This window comes from Narcine bancroftii, chromosome 10 (assembly GCF_036971445.1).
Source record: "Narcine bancroftii isolate sNarBan1 chromosome 10, sNarBan1.hap1, whole genome shotgun sequence".
NCBI lineage: Eukaryota > Metazoa > Chordata > Chondrichthyes > Torpediniformes > Narcinidae > Narcine > Narcine bancroftii.
In genome coordinates this window covers 16,280,576-16,304,539 of record NC_091478.1, presented here as the reverse complement: position 1 = coordinate 16,304,539, position 23,964 = coordinate 16,280,576, and the positions used below count along the sequence as shown (strand labels likewise).

General features: G+C 39.8%; 1 protein-coding gene across 1 annotated transcript in view; it reads left to right on the top strand.

The window, feature by feature from the left end:
* The window catches only part of LOC138744215 (GDNF family receptor alpha-1-like), a 195,431-nt gene that overhangs the window by 153,519 nt on the left and 17,948 nt on the right, over positions 1-23,964 (top strand). Inside the window, exons 5-6 of the mRNA XM_069900023.1 lie at positions 20,963-21,072; positions 21,602-21,736. Of these exons, the coding sequence (XP_069756124.1) occupies positions 20,963-21,072; positions 21,602-21,736 (245 nt within the window). The remainder of the gene's footprint in view (positions 1-20,962; positions 21,073-21,601; positions 21,737-23,964) is intronic.

Below are 23,964 nucleotides of genomic sequence, written 5' to 3'. Positions count from 1 at the left end.
TGCTGCCTACTCTCTGCAAGGTTAGCTCATCAAGAATGTTTCACTGTGATTGCTGCACACCATTTGTTATGAACAACACAGATTCTTCATCACCGCCTCCATTGCTAGTCAATATAAAGAAACTGTGGCCACAGCTTATAAAAGCAAGTCTGACTGTTTTTTCTTTGCAGGGTATCAAGAAACAACATGACAAATGAAGAGATTGGCCCAGCATCGGAAGAACTTGTTCAAAAAATAGTCTGCGCATTGGTCCTGCCCAAAGAGACCACTTTATGATAAGACTGGTGTGAATGCCTGCAGAGATGGTAAATGCATTGTCAACCTGGCTAACTGAATGAAGAAGACAAGGAGCTTGAACATTCTCCATGTTCTCGCAGGAAGTTGTATTGGGCCCCAGCGACCACAGTCTCCACTCTGGTGGTTTTTGCCCTTGCTTACAAGACTATGACATACCATGCCTCTGGCTTCGGGCAAGACAGCTGGTGTGAAGGCCACACTCTGTCCTTCTGCCTCCATGCAGTCTCCGGCTGATCCAGCAGCGTAGCCTCCATGCCGTCTCCGGCTGATCCAGCAGCGTAACCTCTCAAGCAGGGTGCTCACTTCTGCTTCAAAAACAGCAATTGCAGATTGTGCCTTCAAAATGCTGCGGGAAGCAACCTGAAACCAATCATTAAATGCAAGATCTTCCAACTGCCAGGCTGAAGCTATTTTGATAAAGGGCAGGACGTGTAGGCCAACAATTGAGGCTGGTAAATAAGAAATGCACTCGGGTATTTTATCTTAGATATTTTACGATTTCCATTAATGTGTCATCATTAACAACTCTGATAAATCAAATTAACAAACATTTTCACGCACTGCCAATCACATCTTAATTGTACAGAGATAAATGATCTAATACAGTAAATGTCCTAAAATCCGGATTGCTCAGGGATTGGATCGGTCCAGATTTTCAGATTTTTCGATAGTACTTTTAAAATTCAAATTTAAGGAGGAATAAAGAAGAGATGAACAGGTAAATTTTGATGCTTATTCATTAACAAAAACAGCATGCTTCATCTATCAAAATGAGCGGTTTAAAAGAAAAATAAAGTGAACACTTGACAAAAATGTACAAATAAAATTTTTTCACTTAAAAAAAAGTGTGTAATGCTTGAGATTATGTTTAAAAATGACAATTTTAAAATAAAAATACAATGTACAGATGAATTTCTTTGTGATAAGATTAACTGTTCCACTGTGCATCTCTGGCGCTCACGCATGCCCGCACATACACAAATGCCCACTAAATCTAAAAACTGAATGTTTGAATTCTCGGGTGGTCTGGATTTCTGGCATCCAGGTTTTTGGACTTTTACTGTGTAGTAATTGAGGATGTTGCTACTCACCAAGAAGGGTCGTTAATGGAGTGCCGTAGGCAACATCACCACTGAAACACCCTTTGAATAAGCGCATCTGTAACTGGTTGTCTAACCACAAACCATCTGAAATTTGGTAGATGTTTGAGTAGCCTGAAGTAATACTGCACTTCCATTGTCAGAAATGTCTCCTCCTAACAGATATAAATGCAACAAGATCATGTGACGAAATCCTGATGGTACTGTGAAGGATGCGGGTTGCACCCAAATGGTCCAATTTATGCCCACAAGGCATAAATTGATTGAATGATCAGTGATTTCAGTTGATGCACACTTGGCACTGGAAAAATGTCAAAGATGTGAAGATAAATCATTCATGGATGTGCTTGAGTCATTTTTCTGATGGGTGCTATTTCACATGGAAACAATTCCTAACATTATCTAATATATGCTAAATTGTTTTGATGTGAATTACACATATTGGTATATTATTTTTTTTAAATCGCTAATAGAACCAATTTCGAGAAAACAAGTTACTTTGGTTGAAATGGTAAAAGTTCAAACTTTGAGAAAGTCGAATTCCGTTCCAACCTGGGCCATATGTCCAATAGAAATTTGACTTTGCATCTTTCTATTGTATTCCAGTAATTCATCTGTGATATATTTCATTTGTCCTTTGGAATGGGCTTAATTCTAAATTCATTGTGTTCAGGGAATTAGATTTCCTGTAGTTTCCCAATTTTTGCTTGAAGTGAAAGTTTAAGTGGAGCGGCATGGTTAGCGCAACACCTTTACAGCACCAGCGATCGGGACCGGGGTTCGAATCCCGCGCTGTCTGTAAGGAGTTTGTACATTGTCGCCGTGTCTGCTTGGGTTTTCCCTGAGGCTCCAGTTTTCTCCCACCATTCAAAATGTACCAGGTGGTAGGTGGGTGTAGGTTAATTGGGTGGCAAAAAAAAAATGAAGGTAATAGAATGGCTCAGTGGTTAGCCCTGCTGCCCCACAAGTCCAGAGACCAAAGTTCAACCTTGTCCTCAGGCATTTTCCACGTGGAGTTTGAATCATATCCCTGTGATTACGTGGGTTTCACTTGCATGTTCCACTTTCCTCTGTTGTGCTAAAGATGTGTTGGTTAATTGGCTACAGTAATTTACCCCTTGATTAGATGGCTGACAGGAGAATTGCGGGCCGGGAACCATGTTGATGGGGGATGCAGAATGGGATTAGAGAATGCGGGTGTACAGTCAGGCATCATAGTGAGCTGGACAACTTGTTATCATGTTGCAGGGCTCTATTTAGGTGAGTGTTGATCATATCTTGTGCTTTATGTGAAAGAGAACTTACTATGGAGAGGATGATGTGCAATTCCAAATCTTGGAATGGTTTTTGTTGGTAATTATTTTACTGTTGAGGGTTACTTTTCAGACATTATTTCATAAGAATTTCTGTGAGGCTACTTCACCAGTACCGCTAATGAGCACAATGTATGTTCTGCAGCAGCTCTGTTGAAAACATTGTGATGGACCTAGTTTCAACACTAAAGCTGCACCTACAGTCATTGATTGATTCCTCTGCAAAACTAGTATAAAACAAGTGTGTAGGAGGCAGTACAATATAGAGGGAGACCATAAGAACAGATTATAAGGGAATTGAAATCATTGCAGTGCAGCAACTCGTTACACTCTTTGGAGATTGGAATAGTGAGGAGGCCCTGTGGTTTGAATTACTGTAGAGAGTATGGTCCTGATGTGAGAATGCTTGTTGTTGACACTGAGTTAAGTTAAATCAAGAAGGGAATCAGTTAGTATGGGGAGAAGGCAGGGGAATGGGGTCAACAATGATAGTAAATCAGCCATGATCAAATGGCGGGTGCAGACTCGATGGGCTGAATAGCCTAAATCCATTCCTACATCTAAAGGAAAATCCTTTATTCACAAACCTGCTACTCCTTTAATTATGAGCATAGAATCTAACTTTTTAATTGATAAAGCAGGTGCCCCAGCAGAAGTTCAATTCTTTTGGCTTTTAGAGGGACACACATGATGTCCATTGTCTTATGATCAAACGGATGCTCTTCTACCTGTATTCTCACGGTTTTTGTGATGGCAGTTGTGGGCCTATTCCCCTCTTGCATTTAACCTGTCATATATATCTCAACAATGAAGACGCTGTTTACATCCGGTACCGCACGGATGGCAGTCTCTTCAATCTGAGGCGCCTGCAAGCTCACACCAAGACACAAGAGAAACTTGTCCGTGAACTACTCTTTGCAGACGATGCCGCTTTAGTTGCCCATTCAGAGCCAGCTCTTTAGCGCTTGACGTCCTGTTTTGAGGAAACTGCCAAAATGTTTGGCCTGGAAGTCAGCCTGAAGAAAACTGAGGTCCTCCATCAGCCAGCTCCCCACCCTGACTACCAGACCCCCCACATCTCCATCGGGCACACAAAACTCAAAACGGTCAACCAGTTTACCTATCTCGGTTGCACCATTTCATCAGATGCAAGGATCAACATCGAGATAGACAACAGACTCGCCAAGGCAAATAGCGCCTTTGGAAGACTACACAAAAGAGTCTGGAAAAACAACCAACTGAAAATCCTCACAAAGATAAGCGTATACAGAGCCGTTGTCATACCCACACTCCTGTTCGGCTCCGAATCATGGGTCCTCTACCGGCATCACCTACGGCTCCTAGAACGCTTCCACCAGCGTTGTCTCCACTCCATCCTCAACATTCATTGGAGCGACTTCATCCCTAACATCGAAGTACTCAAGATGGCAGAGGCCGACAGCATCGAATCCACGCTGTTGAAGATCCAACTATGCTGGGTAGGTCACGTCTCCAGAATAGAGGACCATCGCCTTCCCAAGATCGTGTTATATGGCGAGCTCTCCACTGGCCATCATGTCAGAGGTGCACCAAAGAAGAGGTACAAGGACTGCCTAAAGAAATCTCTTGGTGCCTGCCACATTGATCACCGCCAGTGGGCTGATATCGCCTCAAACCATCCATCTTGGTGCCTCACAGTTTGGCGGGCAGCAACCTCCTTTGAAGAAGACCGCAGAGCCCACCTCACTGACAAAAGACAAAGGAGGAAAAACCCAACACCCAACCCCAACCAACAAATTTTCCCCTGCAACCGCTGCAACCGTGTCTGCCTGTCCCGCATCGGACTTGTCAGCCACAAACGAGCCTGCAGCTGACGTGGACATTTACCCCTCCATAAATCTTCATCCGCGAAGCCAAGCCAAAGATATCGTACTTAGCTGGATGAAAATCAAAATGCTTATTAAGTGTTCTTACCTAACACAAATGCAGTCTGTAATGTAGCCCCAATGTCCCAAGGTGTTTCACAGGATTGATACCAAGTAAATATCACGTGAGGAAATACTAGGGAAGAAGATCACAAGTGAATAGGCTTCGCACCACAAAGCTGGCACTTCTATGGCACCTGCTGCAGCACAACATGATCGGGACAGGCACTCATGCTGGTAATCACCATTTTATTAGGATGCTCATTTATTATTCTTGGATTTCAAAAAGGCACTCGATATAGTGCCTCATTAAAGGCATTTATGGAAAATGAAAGCTCGTGGTGTAGATGGTAACATGTTGGAACGGATAGAAGTAAAAGCACAATGCTGGAGAAACTCAGAAGGTCAAACAGGGATGTTCGGCTGGCTAATAAAAAAACCAAACAGAAGATGTGAATACATTTTCTGGTTGGAGTGAAACACGAAAGTCTGCAGATGCTCTGATTATAGTAAAGACACATAAATGCTGGAGGAACTCAGCAGGTCTCGCAGCGTCCACAGGAGGTAAAGAAATTTTACCACCATTTCGCGCCTGAGCCCTTCTTCATGTATTATGCGTTGTCTCTAAGGATCAGTGCTGGGGCCTACAATGGATGCATCTACAAAAGATTTGGTTGCTAAATGAGCCCATGCAACAAAGGTAGATAGGAAAGTAAGTTGTGGAGAGGACAGAAAAATTCTACATGGGGTATTAATAGGTTAAGTGAGTGAGGGATGACGTAGGGCCAGGTTAGTGGAGTTGGGATTGTAATTAGATCAATTATCATTAGATCAACCCCTTGTGTTTCCATGAGATTAATTATGTTTTTGTAATACAGGAGAGGAGGCTTGAGCGAGTGGTCTGTTCTTGCTTCTGTACGGGTACTCCCCGACTTGTGACCTATGCGACTTACATCCAGCTGCACATACAACCAAGATTTTTAAAAAGAAGAAATCTAAAACTTGCGTGATTATATTGGAAACCAGACCTATCTATGGTGGCTGCCATGTCATCTGGTGTTCAACCTCCCGTGAAAACTGGCCTTGGTGGTCACCATGTCGTCTGGTGTCCAACCTCTCACGAGAGCTGGCCTTGATGGCCACCATGTTGAGATATTTCACCACATTTTAACTCTTGTCCCATTTTTTTCTGATTCTGTTGCTCAATATTCTGATGGTCAGACAGATTTTAGAGGCCAGTAGAGTCCCCAGGGTGCTCAGGGTCCACAGCACAGAGAGAATGAGAAGGATTCAGAGATAGAGGAAGGAAGGAAATCGATAGTTTTACTCTTCAGTATCACAGATGGGCCAATTCCCCAACATGCATCCGTTCCAAGATACGACTGGTCATCCAGAACGGAACGTGGATGTATGTCAAGGAATACCTGTATTTTAAAGTAACTTGATGAGCACCCAGCAAGATCTGCCTGCAACATCGAGCAGGGCTGAGTGGAGTGATAGAAGTTGCTTTTGCCAGCCTCCAGAGCAACAGCTGCCTCACGATTAATCTCTTTTCCTTTTAGGCATTTAAGTTCTCCAATGTGAATCAAATCTCAAACAACAGATTGCACTCTCGACTGCCTCTAGCAATGAAGATTCAGAAGAGTAAATCCCCATTAAAATTAGATTTTACATTGATTTCCCACTTTACCCCATAATGTCCAACAGTAGGGTGATTCTGGGAAATCATTGCAACTCATGGAAGGCCTGTTCCTGTGCTTCTAAATTATTAAGCAATTTCAAGAATTTTAAAATAGGCGCGTCACCAAAAAAGCTAAAGAGTAACTGATAATTGGCAACTTAAAAGTTGGATATCTCAAGATACAAAGTTCTAAATTTTCTGGAAGATGCCTTCGAATGTTCTGTGCTCCTCACCACAGGGGAGAGCATCTGAAGACCAATTCTCCAACTTAACCCAATCCTCAAAAACTCAGTACATATTAATTCCTTGGATCTATCTGCAACTTCTTGGAAGCACTAGCCCTTTTTATGCTGAAACCCCGCATTATAGCCAGCTCAAGTTTAAAAAAAAAGGCGTATTTACCTTTTATGGTGCCGACCTATAATGCACATCCCGCGGTGCCTTTATGCAGAGCTGAGTTGGGAGCCGGCTTCCAGAGCTGAAGGAGTGAGTGGTGCAGTAGCGCCGCCTGCCACCATGACGTCAAACCATATGCACTGAAAAGGAAAAATGGCTTATACTTGAAAATGGTGACCAAAGAGCAGGTAAGGATGCTAGTGGAGATTTTGTGCAAGCAGTCTTAGGACTCAGGCAGATCTCCGGCACAATGCAATAGCCTCTCGTAACCATATGGGTTTTTTTTAAATTCGCGCTCCTAGGTCGTGGGCTAAAGGTGGAGCTTCTTTTACGGAGGAGGTGAAGTGACACTTCATTCCACCTCTGAGTCTACCCCCTCCCCCACCACCCCACCAGGTGGATAAAAGATGGAGTGAGTTCGACCAGTCAGTCCTCTTTCAGATCTTTTATGGAGGTAAGTGAAGTGATTTAAAGACAGAATATATATCTTTACAATCACTTTTTTTTCACTAGAAAAGGAGCCTATTGGCCTTCCCTTCCCAGTCCCCATTCTCTCTCCGGCCTCTCTCAAAGGTGTATCCATCCAAAATCACAATCTTCCTGTTTTGATTTGCTATTTATGTGATGACTTACTAGTGATTAGCACACAAGTTGAAGCCAAGGCACTTAGCTCCATTATGGTGGTTGGCACAAAGCTATTACAGTGCCAACGATCTGTTTAAATCTGGCCTTCACTGTAAGGAGATTGTATGATCACTTGGATGCAATTAGGCGGCATGGGCTCATGATTTGGAAGGACCATTTATTGTGCTGTATCATTAAAATAATTCAAATTTTTAAAAATAAATGAAACAATCTACTGATTTTCTTTTCAACTATGGAGACCAGCAAATTGGCTATCACCGATTTGGACCTAATGAAGCCACGAGTTACGTTGATATTTCCTTGCATTGTGCTTCCATGTACAGAAAACACCCTGAAATCTGGCACCTATGGGGATTGGTAGATGTCAGAAAAGTGAATTTTATAGTTGCTTGAGGTTGTGTGTTGCGTGATTGGCGAACTAACGCTGATGCCCGCCAATGTTAAAGTTGGATATTTTTTACCTATTTATTTTCCACAATTTGTTTTTGCCAGTTGTTTGAGGCTGCCGGTTGCTTGAATTCCAGATTACAGGTGTTTTACTGTACATCTAATTACACTGGGACCTTCATTCCTTTTATAATTACACAGCAGTAGAAATTTCTACTTGTAGATAGCAATGTTAACTTTAAGGCAAACATGGGTAATATCTCTGGACTGCTGGACTGCAACATTAAGATTTCTGGTGGTAAATAATTGGTCTCATGAATTGTATGAGTCAAGTCTGGTATGAATAATAAATACTTCTGGATTATGTCAGGTTTCATTCTACTGCTCACTCAAGAGGCACAGAGATTAACATTAAAAGTTTAAAAAGTGCAAAAATAATACATTGTATCACCCCTTTGATCTTACCCGTAGTTTACATTATTGGTAAACCTGGCAGGCAATCGCTTGGAGTTTGGGAAGAGGATTAGGCCTTTTGGCTTTCCAGACAAATTGTGACTGCTCACCTCAGATTCATTTATTCCCTATTTGTTAACAATCCTCAATACCTTTACTCAACAAAGATCGCCCAGATTATCCCAATAAAGGCTTGCAATTCTCCATGGACATTCCATTCCTCATAAATCACTACAATGGTGTGTTTGCTTCCTGTCAATCACCAGCTTTAGGAATGTGTTATCTGGGAAGCTTTTTTGCTCAAAATGCATGAGGCAGGTGACGCAAAATATGAAGCAGGTGTAGTATCTGCATTGAACCCAAAGAGATGGAACAATTGCAAAGGAGAGAAGCAAGATTCAGATCATTTAAAATTATTGCTTTAATTCCGACAATATTAATGTCTTTAATTAATTTAAAGTCTATTAAGTGCTTTAAATATTGTTTTTTTTAAAAAAGAAAATCATAATTGTTAATTGTGTAATACATTGTAATAATTTTTGAGCACTTGCGATGAGATTTAGTCTGAGATGTTTTGCACCAGATCTCACCGATCAATTTAGAGCCAGTGTTTGTATGTAGTTGCTACCTGCTCAAGATGATGTGGGTCAGGTAGGGGACCAGGCAGATGACTTGCGCAGCAAGTTGTAGGCCAATGTTTTAGGCTCAGTCTTGCAAGGTTCATTAGACCAAGTATATCATGCCTTTAGTGTGAGTGTATTTCATATTTGTACTTGGTTTTGTGGTTTTTTTAAAAAATTGTTTTTTTTTTACAATTCCCCACTCTCCAAATTCCAATTTTTATAACCACACCAGATGAAGTCGAATATGTATGTTCTACTGAATCCCTTAATTATTTCAAGTGCCTCAGCAGCTGTCTTCAGAACTAAACTTTAATAAATTTTGGTGAATCTTTGCTGTGAACATTTCGAGAACCCGCTATCTTTTCTCGGATTCAGTGCCCAAAATTGCCTGTATTCCAAAAGGGCAAAGATTTTATTGAATTAAACTGTCACTTCTTCAACATTCCTTCTTCTTTTCCCCGTTACCTTCAGGCAGCACAGTTAACATAGCGGTTAGCGCAACACGATTACAGCACCAGCGGGTTCGAACTTGACGCTGAGTGTAAAGAGTTTGTACATTCGCCCCCCCCCACAATCAGCATGGGTTTCCTCCAGGAGATTTGGTTTCCTCCCACCTTTCATAACGTTTAGGGGTTGTAGATTAATTGGAGTATTTGGGTGACATGGGCTCATCAGATGGAAGGGCCTTCTACTAATTTTGACAACTGTATGTCTAATTTTTAAAAAAGATTGAAATAAATGTCTGCCGTTCAGGACCTCCAGATTAAAGAATAGTATTTCTCCAATGGCTTAAACTCCCCTAACTACCCTAATCATAAACAACTTTAACACCACAAAAAAATGTCTGCACTCTTGTGACCACTTTTTCCTTGTTCTCCTGTCTTTGTGATATTAATGTCTATCTTTTATATTTATTACCTCTTTCTGTATGGAAATTTAATGTATACTATTGAAGTTTTCTTTTACAAAATATCTGTTTAACTACAGCAATAATAATTTTGGTGAAGATGCACATTGTACCTGTGTGTATGACAATTAATTCATTATCATTATAAGATGAGCTGAAGCCAGAGTTTCCTTAGTTAATTTGATGACTGTTTTGTACAGGAGTGCTAGTTTTCAGGGATTTTGGTATTTGGGTACCTAAGTTTTTTTCTCCACAATTGGTTACTTTCCCAGACTCAAAATGAACAATAGGCTTTCCACACACATAATTCTATCTTCTATCAGTTTGTCAAGTTTCTTGTCTGCCTTTGACACTTTGTGATGGCAAGGTATCTTATCAGTTTTTCACCGTTATTTATTTGTAACTGAGCTAGAGGCTCAGAGCAGAGAAGGCATAGGAAACGAAGGGTAGTTCAACTTAAATCAACATTTCCATTTATCCCAGGGCCATTTGAACATATAGCTCAGGGCTATGACTGAGTATGAAAAAATGGAAAGGAGGCTTTTAAATCTCTGGACTTTTGAGAAAATAAATGAGGATATGGTACATAGCTCTGCAGAGCTATCTGGCACATCGTTACCTCCAATGTTAAATGCCAACAGCAAAATTGTTTTATTACTTTTGAAAAAGAATCAGCGCTGCACTTGCTGCCAGCAGGAAATATAATCTGGAGAAATGAAAGAGTAAGTATTCATTGATTTTTAAAAAAATCTAAATTTTAAACTTTGACATTGAACCATGTCAGATGCCATTAAACCTCCAAGTAAGCATGCACATTAATTAAATGTGGTGAAAAAAGAGAGCAAAAACAGTATATTTCTTTAAAAATGGATAATAGAATTTTATGAACCTGAATGTAATGTATCACCCTTGACATTATTATTGTTTTACATTATAATTGTATAAAAATTGGTTTTGTATAAATCATTCAGTTGTTGAATTATTGATGGTCATGTGCACTGAGATACAATGAGAAGCTCTGTTCTGAGTGCTATCCAGGGAACCCAACTCATACAGTACTACAATAAGGGCAGGGTGCAGCCTTACAATAATTCTGGTGGTTTTAGAGTCAATATATAAAAGGGTAGAATGATTGTATTGCTTGTAAGTAGAGGACCTGCCAGAAGCAACTCGCAAAATGTTGCCATCTTGATGAGAATATGCTTCCTTCATAGAATTTTTATTTCAACATTAGTATCAAATAAATCATTTACGGGAATGCTGAAATGAATGTAGAATTTGATCTCCTGTCAGCATCTTCTTGATGTGACTGCATTTTTAAGTTTTACTCCTGCCACCTGGTTTCATTGAAAATTGTAATGCTCCCTTTAAATCAGTGGTTCTCAACCTTTTTTTCCCATTCACTTACCACCTTAAGTAATCCTTAACTAACCACTGAGCACTAATGGCATCCTTTAAACAAATAGTAATGGCAAAGTGAAGCCTTATGTAAGTTAGAACAAATCCTATGCTTTAATATCTCACTGAATGAATTAAAACCACTAAGCAACAATCGAAAATGCAATTACCATCATTTGCCCCATGTATTATTTGTAGTGGATATTTCACAAAATCGGCCTCCTGCTGGAAAGAATTCCCTTGCTCGGGACCAAAATGGAGTAGATGTTGTTAATCTGAAAGTAGATGGTTTGAGATCTAAGTCCGTTTGTTAACGTAACCTAACTAATGTAGTCAAATTAGCCGTCTGTCAAGTGAGTGTGGCAAACAAGCAACAACCCGGTCAATATGGGATATCAAACAACATCTTAATTGAAATATATTATTAAGACAGGCAATTATAATTCTACAAGTGCTTTTTGATAAAAATTATATTGCTGCACTGTGAATAAAACTAAAAGATAAAGATTCCATGATTTAATTAGTATAAAAGGAATTCAATGTGGGCTAAACTGATGCCAAAATTATGCATCAGCTCTATCTCAGATTTTAATTAAGTAATTAACTGCATATGCTTTAATAAGACACAAAGTGCTATTTCTCATTTTGAATTGTACCAAATGGAAGGCTAGCAATCATAGTTGTCTGTTTTTCACATGTAATAGCACATTAATCTGTTATGAGCTTTCATTCAATTGGACCCATTTCAAATGGATGGTTTGGCCATTGGGAAATTGGTTTAGATAGTTGCAAGTGTTTTTTTTATCCATGCACAGCTGACATAATTAACATTTGCAATACTGTTAGAAATTCACCGATAATAAACAACATATCTTTTTTTAATTCCCTGTAAAACAAAGAGTAAGATCTGCAGTAAGGTGGCTAAGAGCCATGAATAAATACCAATGTGTTGCCAGGTGTTTGTGCCTGTCTGAATTTCTGATCTTAGTTACATCTTACAATGTTTTTAACATCATACACTTCAGTCTGACCAATGAACAGTGGAGCTGGGCCGCTCATGACATGGGACTCCACAGACAGGCGGGGGGGGGGGGGGGGGGCAGTTGTGATTCAAGGTAGAGAAAGAGGGATTGAACAGGTTAAGGATAGCAAGGACAGCAAGGAAGGGTTGGATTGTTGTGGAGTAGGTTTATGTGGGTGTCCCCAACATTGTGGGCTGAAGGGCCCATTCTGTGGTGTAATGTACTAAGGTAATTACAGAAAAGGAAAACACTGGTCCTGAAGTTAGAATCCTAAATTGAGGCAAAGCAAATGTTGATGTGATTAGACCGGAGTTGGGAATAATTGACTGAATGCAACTGTTGGACGGTAAAAGCAGGACTGATACCTTAGAGGCAGTCAAGAATGTGATAAGGAAGATCCAGGATGAACATGTTCCCAGGAGGGGAAAGGGCAGGAATGGCAACATAAGGGAACCCCCAATTAATAGGAGATATAGAGGCACAAATCAGAAAGAAAAAACAATGCATATATCAGACACAGGCGGACAGGTTCAAGGGACTACCTTGAAGAATAAAAGGAATGTAGAAGATGGCAAAAGGGGGATTTGAGATAGTTTTGGCAGACAGCGCAAGGAAGAATCCAAAAAGATCTTAAGATCAAAAAGATTGCAAGGGAGAGTTGAATCTATCAATATTTGGGTGGCGAACAGAAAATTAAGGAGAGCCAGTATGGATTTGTGCTTGGGAAATCATATCTCATGAATTTGATGGAATTTTTTGAAGAACCAACAGAGGATAGACAGGAAGTGAATGTTACTGTGTGGATTTTAGTAAAGCATTTGATAAGGTCCCATGTGGTAGGGTGGTAGCTGAGTCACCCAGGATAGGAGACCAAGTAGCTATAGGGATTTTTTTTTTTAATTGTGATTTGAGTTAGAGAGTGGTTGTAGAGGTCCGATTTTGAGACTGAATAGCTGTGACCAGTGGAGTGACTCAGGATCCTTGTTTTTTGTAATATAATGTATGTGATATATAGCGAGTGTGTGCGTGCACGCATGTGTAGATATATCTATATATACCCTGTATATATACTGTATATCATCGCTATCTATGCGCACACACGCATTTCCGATGATACAAAAGAACCACTTAACCGAAATTCTGTTATCCGAAAAAATTTCCGCAGCAACATGACGTCACGAGTTAAAAAAAAATGTTCACCCAACATGCTCACGTGCTGTTAGCTCCAGTTTGCTAACATCAGTGAATGACTGGAGGAAGTTAGCAGGCCAGGCAGCACATGCGGAGATTGTCCTCATGTCGGTTAACTCCCTCCCCTCTCTCTTTCTATTTCTTCTTCTTTACCCTCCATTGTTCCCAGAATCAGCATCCAAACAAATCTAATCGTGGGGGGGGGGGCACTGATTTTTCGGCGGTGCCAGACCTTGGGGAGGGGATGAAAGTCAGTGTCAGACTAGGTGGGGAGGGGTGGGACTAGGGGGATGAGTGGCGGCAGCAGGAGCAGGGACCTCTGGCTTCTGAGCAGGTTCGGTGAAGTCTTTGGGGAGGTGCTTGGTATCGGATCAGGGAGCTTGTGCTCCCAGACAGGCTCCACGATGGCAGTGGGGAGGGGTTAGGGATCGGAGCGGGACCTTGGTTTCCCAGGCAGGTTCAGCAATGGCAGTGGGGAGATGGTCTCTGGGATCGGAGCGGAGACCTCAGGCTCCCGGGCAGGTTCCATGACGGCGGTGAAGAGGTGTCGGAGATCGGCGACGCCTGATACAATCTTCTATTGATGCTTAAAGCCATTTCTCAGTAACCCGAAAAATGCAGTTAAGTGATACATGTCCAGAGCCAAGCAGAATTGCACACACACACACACACACACACACACACACACACACTCTTTGTCTAAGTTTGTTGATGACACGAAAATATGTGCTGTGATGGACAGAAGGTTATCTGGGTTTGCAATGAAATTTGAATCAGATGGAGAACTGGGCTAAGAAATGAAAAAAAGCAGTTCAACTTGGAGAAGTGCAAAGAGCTGCATTTGGAAAAATCAAACCAGAACAGCACTTTAAAATGTCTTATGGGGCAGAGGTTACAGGTACATAGCTCTTTAAAGATGGCAGCACAGGAAGACGGAGAAGTGAAGAGAGCTTCTAGGACATTTTCCTTCATTGGTTCATTATTAAGGAGATTCTTAGAATATTGTGTGAAGTTTTGATCACCTAACTACAGAAATGATATTATAGAGTTGGAGAGGGTGCAGAAGAGGTTTACAAAGTCGTTGCCAGGATTTGGGAAGTTGAGTTATGCTGAGACTGAATATACTGGATCCCTTTTCATTAGAGGGTTGAGAGGGGATATTACTAACATCTATAAAATCATGAAGGGTATAGATAAAATGAATACTGGCATTCTGTTTCCTAGAGTAGGAGAATCTAAGGTGAGACAGCATAACTATAAGGTGGAGGGAGGGAATTTAGAAGGGATGTGAATGGACAGTTCTTCACTCAGAGTGTGATGGGCATATGCCATGAATTGCCAATCTTAATGATAGAGAGGGGCATTAGCTTCATTTAAGAAGTATTTGGATAACAACATGGATGGAAGGGGTCTGGGCCTAATGCAAGCAAGTGGGATGAGAGCAGAAGGGCACATTGTTTGGCATGGACAAGCTGGTCCTGTGTCCTTACCCATGCTGTATGTCTCTCTCAGTAAAATTGTGGAGTGGTAGGGTATGAGCACACATTCAACAGAATAGAATCCCTCCTGTCTTCCTTCATCTTTATAACAATCCTTTTCACAGTTGCTCTGGCTACCTCTGGTTCAGATGCTTTTGATAGATTTCAGCTCCTTGACACCTTAGTCCTATCCTGTAGGTTTATCTGGCTTTATTATTGCTGCTTTTTTCCCAGCATCCACCACTTCCAGCGGAATATCAAAATTAATTATCAATAAAAAGTGATAGCTGCTTCCGAGACTACTCTGCTATTCCACCCTCTCATGGCGTTGCAGAGGTGGGCACAGAGTTAAATGTATCCATATTTACTGATGGCAAGTTTTAGCTCTGAGGAAGCTGCAGGTACACTTCGGAGGTTTACAGTCGGACAAATGAAATATAATCTGGAAATATGTCAATGTATCTACATTGGTATAAAAAATTGGTATGTCTTCTAAATGGTGAGATTGAAAATTGTTGATGTTCAGAGAAACAGAATGTACAAATAGGTACGATAAGCAATGAAACCAAATGGCATAAGAGGATTTATTACCAGAGGATTTGAGTACAAGAGTAAATATGTCTAATTCTAATTATTTAAACTTTAAATTTAGACAAGCAGCACAATTACAGGGCCTTTTTGCTCATGAACCCATACTCTCCAAATACACCAATTAACCTACAACTGGAGCACCCGGAGGAACTCACACAGACACAGGAGAATGTACAAACTCCTTACCGATAGTGGTGGATGTATAGCCCCTGAAGACACCAGGCTGCAAACCATGTAAACAGACAAGTACTCCCTAACTAAGGAAGAATAAACATGCAATAACAGGCAATGCAATGTTCATTCACCAAATCAGTTCCAGAGAGGGAAGGATTATTCCATGAGGAGAAGTTAATTATACTGGGTCTATCCTATCTATAATTTAGAAAATGAGAGGTCATCTTTTCAAAATAAACAAAATTCTTAGGAGGCTCGACAATTTAGACAGTTTAGAACTATGTTTCATGGCAATGAGAGAATTATTGATGTAATTATGCACTGCAGATCAGAAAATCCCAGGAAAGAGGTGAAGGAAAAAAGTATTTAAGGATGGTGATAAGCTTGACAGCCTCTTAAAAGTTTGGCCATCTGGTCCCAGGAGGCAGCAGAACATGTTATGGAAGGCTGTATAAATCTGTGGCGATCTGCCTGAGAACTCCGCCTTTCTGGCACATTCTATTGCATGACTGATACCTGAGCTGCCCCATTCACTCCCTGTCTCATATTGGACAGAACTGAAAATTCTCTGATCTGTAGGTGCTAAAGCTGCTGGTTTTCTCACACTCGTGTGAATCCATTAAATCTTAATCGATGACAAGCCAACATTAGCATCTCTTGGAAATGCAGCAGGGCATTGATCCCAATGACCTGAATACAGTGCTTGAAGTTGAGAGCCCTTTTAAAATGATGCTTCCAGTGAGTCAGTCTCTGTCTCTCAGACTCCACACCACCTAGATATTGCCCAACATACTGAGTATTTCCAGCAATACCCATTTATTTCACCCTAAATAATGTGATTGTTTCTGATGGCATCTAGCAAAGATATGACAGATACACTGAGTAGTTTGTTATTTTAATAAGGTGCCAAGATATCCGCTGAAAAATGCAGACATACAGCCAGATCTATCTTTCTGTTTCCAGACTGCATGTTTAAGAATATGACAAGATGGTGTAATAAAATGACAAAAGCTAAGTCAGCATTTATGAAGGACTCAGGGAGTAATTGTTAAATAAAATTCAGCATTAATTATGTCAAATTGATTGATTTTAATGGCCCACCAACTGAGCAGGCAGGGTTGAAATTGATCCCCATGTCCCTTGATAGGGGAATGGTTTTGGGGAGTGAGCGGGAGAAAGGCAAAGGTATAGAATTATTGGCCACATGAGGTATTGTCCTATTACATTTTATATGGTTATATATGGAGTCATAGAGGAAGACTGAAAGAATAGAAGGAAAAATTACCTTAAGGAAATTAAGCCAAAGGTAGAAAAACAGTGAGAAACTGCAAATAATTAACGTCTATAATGACTCTACTTCGTAAGTGTAGGCTTTGTTATTCTGTTATTTCGCCATATATTTAAAAATCTTACAATGTACATTGCATGGAGAAGAAAAAATATATTCAGCTCGCTATCAACCAATGAAATGTCATCATTGTCAGCTGATTTTGGAGCACATTAATGAAATAACAAACTACCCAAAGAGTCCATTCCTCCTGATGCAATTTGATTTACGTGGAGTCAAGTGACACCCATGGGGACAAACGGGGAAAAAAAGCACATTAATTAAAAATGTAGTTCTGTGCTGTTGTTGTTCTTTATTGTACAATGAATTAATTGACCTCTAGATATTAAACACAGTGATTGAATTGACATTTTGCAAGCAATGTAGCCTTTCTTCAGTTCAACATCAATCATAAAGGCTTAATTATTGTAATTAATTTTCGAGACTGAACCTTCTTAATGGACCAGCAAATCTTTCAGAATAAGGAGACCATAATTTTAATTCTTTGTACTTCTGGTTAATTTAAAATCAATAATTCATTTTTATTGTTCATGGAGTGATTGATTGAAGGTGAGCTATTTAGGTATCATACAGAACACCAATATATTTCCGCTATCTTTGTTTTACCTAATTGGTCTTTGCGGTCCATAATGATAAATGGCCGATAGGCTAAGCAGTATGTAATGTTTGACAAGTAATTGATGAGAAATGATGCCAGCAAAATGCTCCACTCAAAAATGCTGTAAATGTTGCTAAAAATGTGAATGATACACATAGCAGTTGGTTTAACTTGTTGTGTCCAGTAGAACTGACAACAACGTTACTTTCTGACTCTATTACTAGGGATTATATTGCTGTTGACATTTTCCAACACATCAAACTACTAAACTCAAACTATGATCAATAATGCAAAAGCTTAAAAAAACATTTGCAATTCAATCACTTCTGTGATGTGGTTGATAATAATGTATTGACAGTAGTTAAAATAATACATTTTCTGATTTGCGTTTATAATACAGTGAAAAACTCCAGGAGTGTCACAGAATTCAATATTGAACTACATAAGGAGTCAAATTTGGTTAAAAGAAATGGGTGCTAACCCTTGCATATACAAATGATTTTTTTTAAATTTTCTCATCATGAGTGTAATCCATAAAGATTCATGTAGAAGCCTTATTCAATGCAACAACTTTGAAGTGGGATGACAGGACGCACTACCTGCCAGGCTGTGGCAATTTAATGGATGTGATGCAACACAAATTTAAAGCTAATATTCATTGTGTAAACATTGGAAAGATTGCTCATGTTATGTCATGCCATTCCTTCTTTTTTCAATACTACTAAAAGCCTTGATATTTGAGCCGGTTTCTAAATTGGTGTAGACTATAGTGATAAAGACTAAGCAAATAAGTATTTGAATAAGTAGTAATGGCATAATCCTCATCAACATTCTATTACTTAACAATATACTGTATTTATCTCACCAAATCCAGTGCTTTGCTTCTTTTACCCTTTGCCTTCTGTGTGGCGTTCACCTTCTCTGACAACGTCTTAGCCTTTTGGCAAGAACAGTGTGAGTTTAGGTTCAACTCCTATTTTCGCTCCATCCATTAAAATGGGGCATCATAAAACTGTTCTGCTTCCTCCATGGCTTTATCCTTCACCATTTCTTTCCAATTTCAACACCCACAATTTCACCTCCCATTTCCTTTATCTTATTCTTGGTGACCATGTCCACAACCTCATGAGATCGGGAAGTCCCTCCCATGTTTTCTTCACTTCTCCACCTTTATGCACTGAAGGGCTTCCTTGAACTGTATCTTGACTAATCTTTTGGTCACCTGCTATGATCTTCTTTCCTTTTCTTGTAAGTTGTTCCAAAATAAAGCTATATGTGAAATTATTGAACCTACCAGGTGAAAACAGCAAGTTAAATAGAATAGTTCATGTGAAATTCTGGGAGAAACTTACTCAGTGCTCAGACATAAAATAGAAATACCATGTATGAAATAGAAGGCAGCCTTTCATGGGAGATGGAAGTTGGGAAATGTATTTTTTTCTCTTCCTTTTATATTTATCATCTTTTGTTTTCACTTGTGTGTTAGTTATATTTAAGTTATTGTTGGTATGCTGTATGTACAAGGGAAGCTGGAGCAAACAATATTTTCACTGCATTATACTTAAGTGTATGACAATAAACCATCTATTCAATCATTGATGCATTCAAATGATCACAATCTCATCCATCAAACTCAGGTTGCATTTACAGAGGATATTTTGCATATTGTGTATTAAAAGGACTTTAAATGCAATAGAAAAATGAAATAATATATTGAGTCATTGAGTTTTACAGCTTGGATCCAAGATCCTTGGCCCATCTTGTCCATGCTGATTAAGTTGTCTACCTAAATTAGTCCTATTTGCCTGAATTTAGCCTTATATCCCCTTCTTTGCTAAAAATGAACCTTTTTCCGAATTTAAGTATTTTTCTATCTTCATAACCACATCTTTGCATTTTTTAAAAAATATCATAGAGACTCTACAATTCATATGAATGTGTGAAATAAATGTTTCCAACTTTTTCTTTGGTATCTTGCTACTTCACAAGATAGATTTCAACTGATTTATACAGGAATAAAAAGGTCTACAAGATTAGCATATATTTATGATATTAATTTTATTATCCGCTTAATCCAAGTTTAATATCACACGCAATCTGACATTTCAGCCAGAATTTGAAGTTTTACATCAAGCAGATATTCCAAAGAGCATTCTCAGGATTAACAAATAATGCCAATAAAATAACTGCAGTGTGAAATCTCATTGATTAAACATTAGGTATTCTCTTGCAGCATTCCTTAAAGGCTCTCTCCAGTTGGCAGGGCTCTTGTAAAAACAGAAAATGCTGAAAATATACTACAGGTCAAGAAGCATCTATGGAGAAGTAGAGTTAATGTTACAGATTGACTGCAGTTTTTTGCATTTCAATAATGGGAGGAATGTTGTGCTGTTTGCATGTGGATATCATCTACCAGAATACTTTCTCTTTGGAAAACGATGTTGGACACAATAAGATCCATTTAATTTTAACTTAATGATGCACCAGGCTGAAAGTTAGTTGAAAATGATGCACAACTGCAGAGGTAACAACATGTCTGACTGATTAGGGTTGGAGCCCAAATGCCCCATGGAGGCATCCTGATCTTCTGAGACTTGCACCATTTTGAGTAGCACTTATTCTATGGCTTCTTTTTCAGTCCAAAATTTCTTTCTGGTCTCACAAGAATTACATTCAGCCTATCTGCTTGCATTGGTAATGTTTCATAATGACATTACTAGAATCTGACATGCTTCTTTGTAAAAATTAAAATCCCATCAGCTTTGAGTTTCTGCTCAGGTGAGTTGAATGCAATTGCGGTCAGCAGCTTCAGTTTTGCCAAATGGGTTGCAAGATTTTAACACTCCATCTTGTCTATTTTCCTTCTGAGAGAGTAAATTAACCCCCTCTTTGAGTTTTACCTGTCCTGTTCCTTTAAAGGCACTGCTTGCATATTCCTTTACAATTGCCGTAGCTCATGTAGCAACTACAGGTATTGTACGATCTCTCGAGGTGATTCATGGAGACATCATTAAACACTATTGACAACAAACCATCTATCAAATCATGAAGCCACGTGCCAAAATGTTTGCTCAGAGTGGTTGGTTTTAAGAATAATTTTTTGAAGAGATAAATCAAAATTGAGGCACAGAAATTTCCTTTGACAATTAAACCCACGGGATTGAAGGTCAACAGGAGATTTTGATAAGAAGTGTTTTCTGATTGCTAATACTTCAAAATTGAGCCCTAATTTAAAAAGAGCCACCTTTCTATTTATATACATATATGTTTATGTGAATTTCTGGAGTGTGATAGATATTCTGATAACCTGCATAGGAACTACTGATGTATTGGTGATTTTTGAATAACAATGTAAGGAATATATGCCACATATAGCAATGAATAGTATTATAAAATATTTTTGCTATATTGGTGCAAATGTGATAATGTAATGTCTGGTATCTTTCCTCCTCACAGATCAAGGCTCGCAGATTTCATCACAAACTGTCAGCCAGAACCTCGTTCTGCAAGTGGCTGCTTAAGGCAGAACTATGCAGCCTGCTTACTTGCCTATTCAGGACTCATAGGTAAGAGTCTGAATAGAGAGCATAATCCTTTGCACATAGTCTTCCATTTGAAAGTATGATCATTGGATTCCCACCCCTCAAAACAGACAGTGCTGCACGTTATTTGGGGTACTTGAGTTGCATAGGCTCATGGGACAGCAGGGCCTGTTCCCATGCTGTATGTCTAAATTGTAAAATTCTAAAAAACATAAATTGAATTTTTTAGGCCAAATAGCATCCCTCCATGTTTTAATTTATAAAATGCGTGTCCACATACAGCAGTAAGATTTTGTTCTACTTTCATCACAGAGCCATTATAAAATGACAATTCTTGAAAAATAGCTTCTCCAATTTTCTATAAATTTTCCTTTTATCTTGCTTGACTCTTAAGAGTGACAGGACATAATGGGTGAGCAATTTCTGGCTATTTTTGAACATTATTGTTTCTTTTCTTATGATATGACAGCCAAAGTGTTTGTCTGAGAATATATATAACAGTTTGTTTTCAGTTAAAATGATCATTAACTGTGATCTTGTCTTCTCTTGACAGGAACTGTCATCACCCCAAACTATGTTGACTCAACTGGGATCAGTGTGGCACCGTGGTGCACCTGCAACGGGAGTGGGAACCAAAAGGAAGACTGTGAAGAGTTCCAGAATTTCTTTAAAGATAACAGATGTTTCCGTAAGTTCCGAATTGTGTAACACAAGAAAAAATTTGTAGGTATGACCAGGAGGAAGTAGTTCAGCCAAGCGATACACAAACACGCTGGAGAAACTCAGCAGGTCATGCAGCATCCATAGGCCTGGGCCCTTTGTCAAGTATATTTGTTAGGTATACCTGTCAATGGGAGGTTGGTTCCCCTTGAATTCCAATGGTTGCTGTGTAACCTACTGAGTTTCTTCATCATGTTTGTGTATTGCACTCAAGCTCAGCATCTGCCGAATTTCTTGTTTAACTCAGCCCCCCCTAATAAATGTTCTGCAATTCAGTAGGATACTGGCTCAGCTTATTCCCCTTGCCGGACCCTCACAATCCTTGATATCCAGTTTATCCAAAAATCTGATTGATCCAACCTTGAATATACTGAATGATGTCGTCTCCATAGATCCCTGGGTAAATAATTCCAAAGTTTTGAAACCCTCTCAGTCTACAGTGCAGTTATGCCTCTATCCAGTTACATGGAAATGCTGATGGTGAAGAGTGCCCCTTAAGATTCAAGTTTCAATTTATTGTTACATGGACGAGGTACACAAAAAAACTTTGTACGTCCAGCCAAGGCCAGTAGAGTCACCAGGTATGTCATTACTAAAACAAGGAAGTGAAGCAATGGTGAGACCCTTCAGAGACATCAATTGGTTGTGGATCTAATATACCAGCATCCAACATCCCCACAACCTGCATAGCCACATTGCCATGAATCCCAACAAGAGGTCCCAGGCCCAGATTGTGCCTTGTCAGCCTCTGGCTCCAAATCCCTGGAGCATTAGGAAGCTATCAAGGCTTTTTTGGGAAGCTGGTCACCTCTAGCCTGCAGCCTGACGCGGTCTTTGGCCACTGAGCCCGAGTCGTGGCCCATCATAGCTGCCATACTGAGCTGCCTCAACTGCATACACAAACCTCCCGGGACCAATAGAAGCCTCCCTGGCCATAACATTTGCTACTGCTCAATCCTTGCTGAAATGGTCCTCTGTTGTGTTTCTTTTTAGCTGATAGTACATATAAAGACAGGATTTAATCAGGACATAAATGTACATTTATATTTTATCCATTATTTTAGGTGACTATAAAGTATATTATTCAAATATTTGTATACCATTCCACATATCACATTTCCCACAATGAAAGCTAAATTATAGTTTGAATTTTTTGGTTGATACACAATAAATGTCTTTGGATTGATGGATAAGCAGACTACAGGTACTCCCTGACTTACGACTGTAATTTGGACCAAAGAATCAATTGTATCTTGGAATGGACATATGTCGGAATTATGTACTTACCTTGTTAGTCAGTGATTTTGGGTTCGTAGCTGGGCGAGGCCACCTTAATCCCTGTGTGCATCCGCGAGTCTTCGGTTGGCACATGCGCGGTGGGTTTGCGTATTGGATTTTGGTTGGCGCATGCACAAAAGTTAAGTGCCCTAATGATCTTGAATTCGCACCCTTGACTCTCGTGCATGTGCCAACTGAAGCCTCATGCATGTGCACAGGAATCAAGATGGCTGCGCTCAGCCTACGGACCCAGGAATGCCGGCTAACAAGGTAAATACGCAATTTTTGGCTCTTACATGCCCTGTATCCCTGATAAAGTTTGTCAAATAAAATATAAACTGCATAAATTTTATATTATTTATTTTTTTAAAACAAATTTTTGGTCATATGTGCGGATGGACGTAAATCGCGTAGGTTGCAAGTCGGAAAGTACTGAAATGTTTGATTTAATTTTAATTTGTTCAGGATTTGGAATATCTTGCCCTTGCTGGAATGGCCAGCATTTTATTACCAAGCCTAATTGTTTTTGAGAGGATAGGGCTGAACTACCCTCTTGAACCATTTCAGATCTTCCAAGACGGGACAATGTGTGAGGTGGAAGGGAATATCCAGGTGGGGCGGGGTGGTTGGAGGAGGTGGGAGGTGATCCCATGAGTCTGAAGCCCTTTTCTGTTTGGGAGGTGTTTCAGAATAGCCTGGACAAGTAATTGCCATGCATTTTGTGGATGGCACATAATACTGGCACAGCGATGATGGAAGAATTAATTATTGGGTTGTGGATGAGAATCTAGTCAAGTAGGCTGCTTAGGTTGTACGTGCATTACAAAAACAGGCCCTTTTGCCCACCAAGTCTGACCATTAAGAAGAGTGAAACATGAAAATCTGCAGATGCTGTGATTGTAATTAAAAACCGACAGG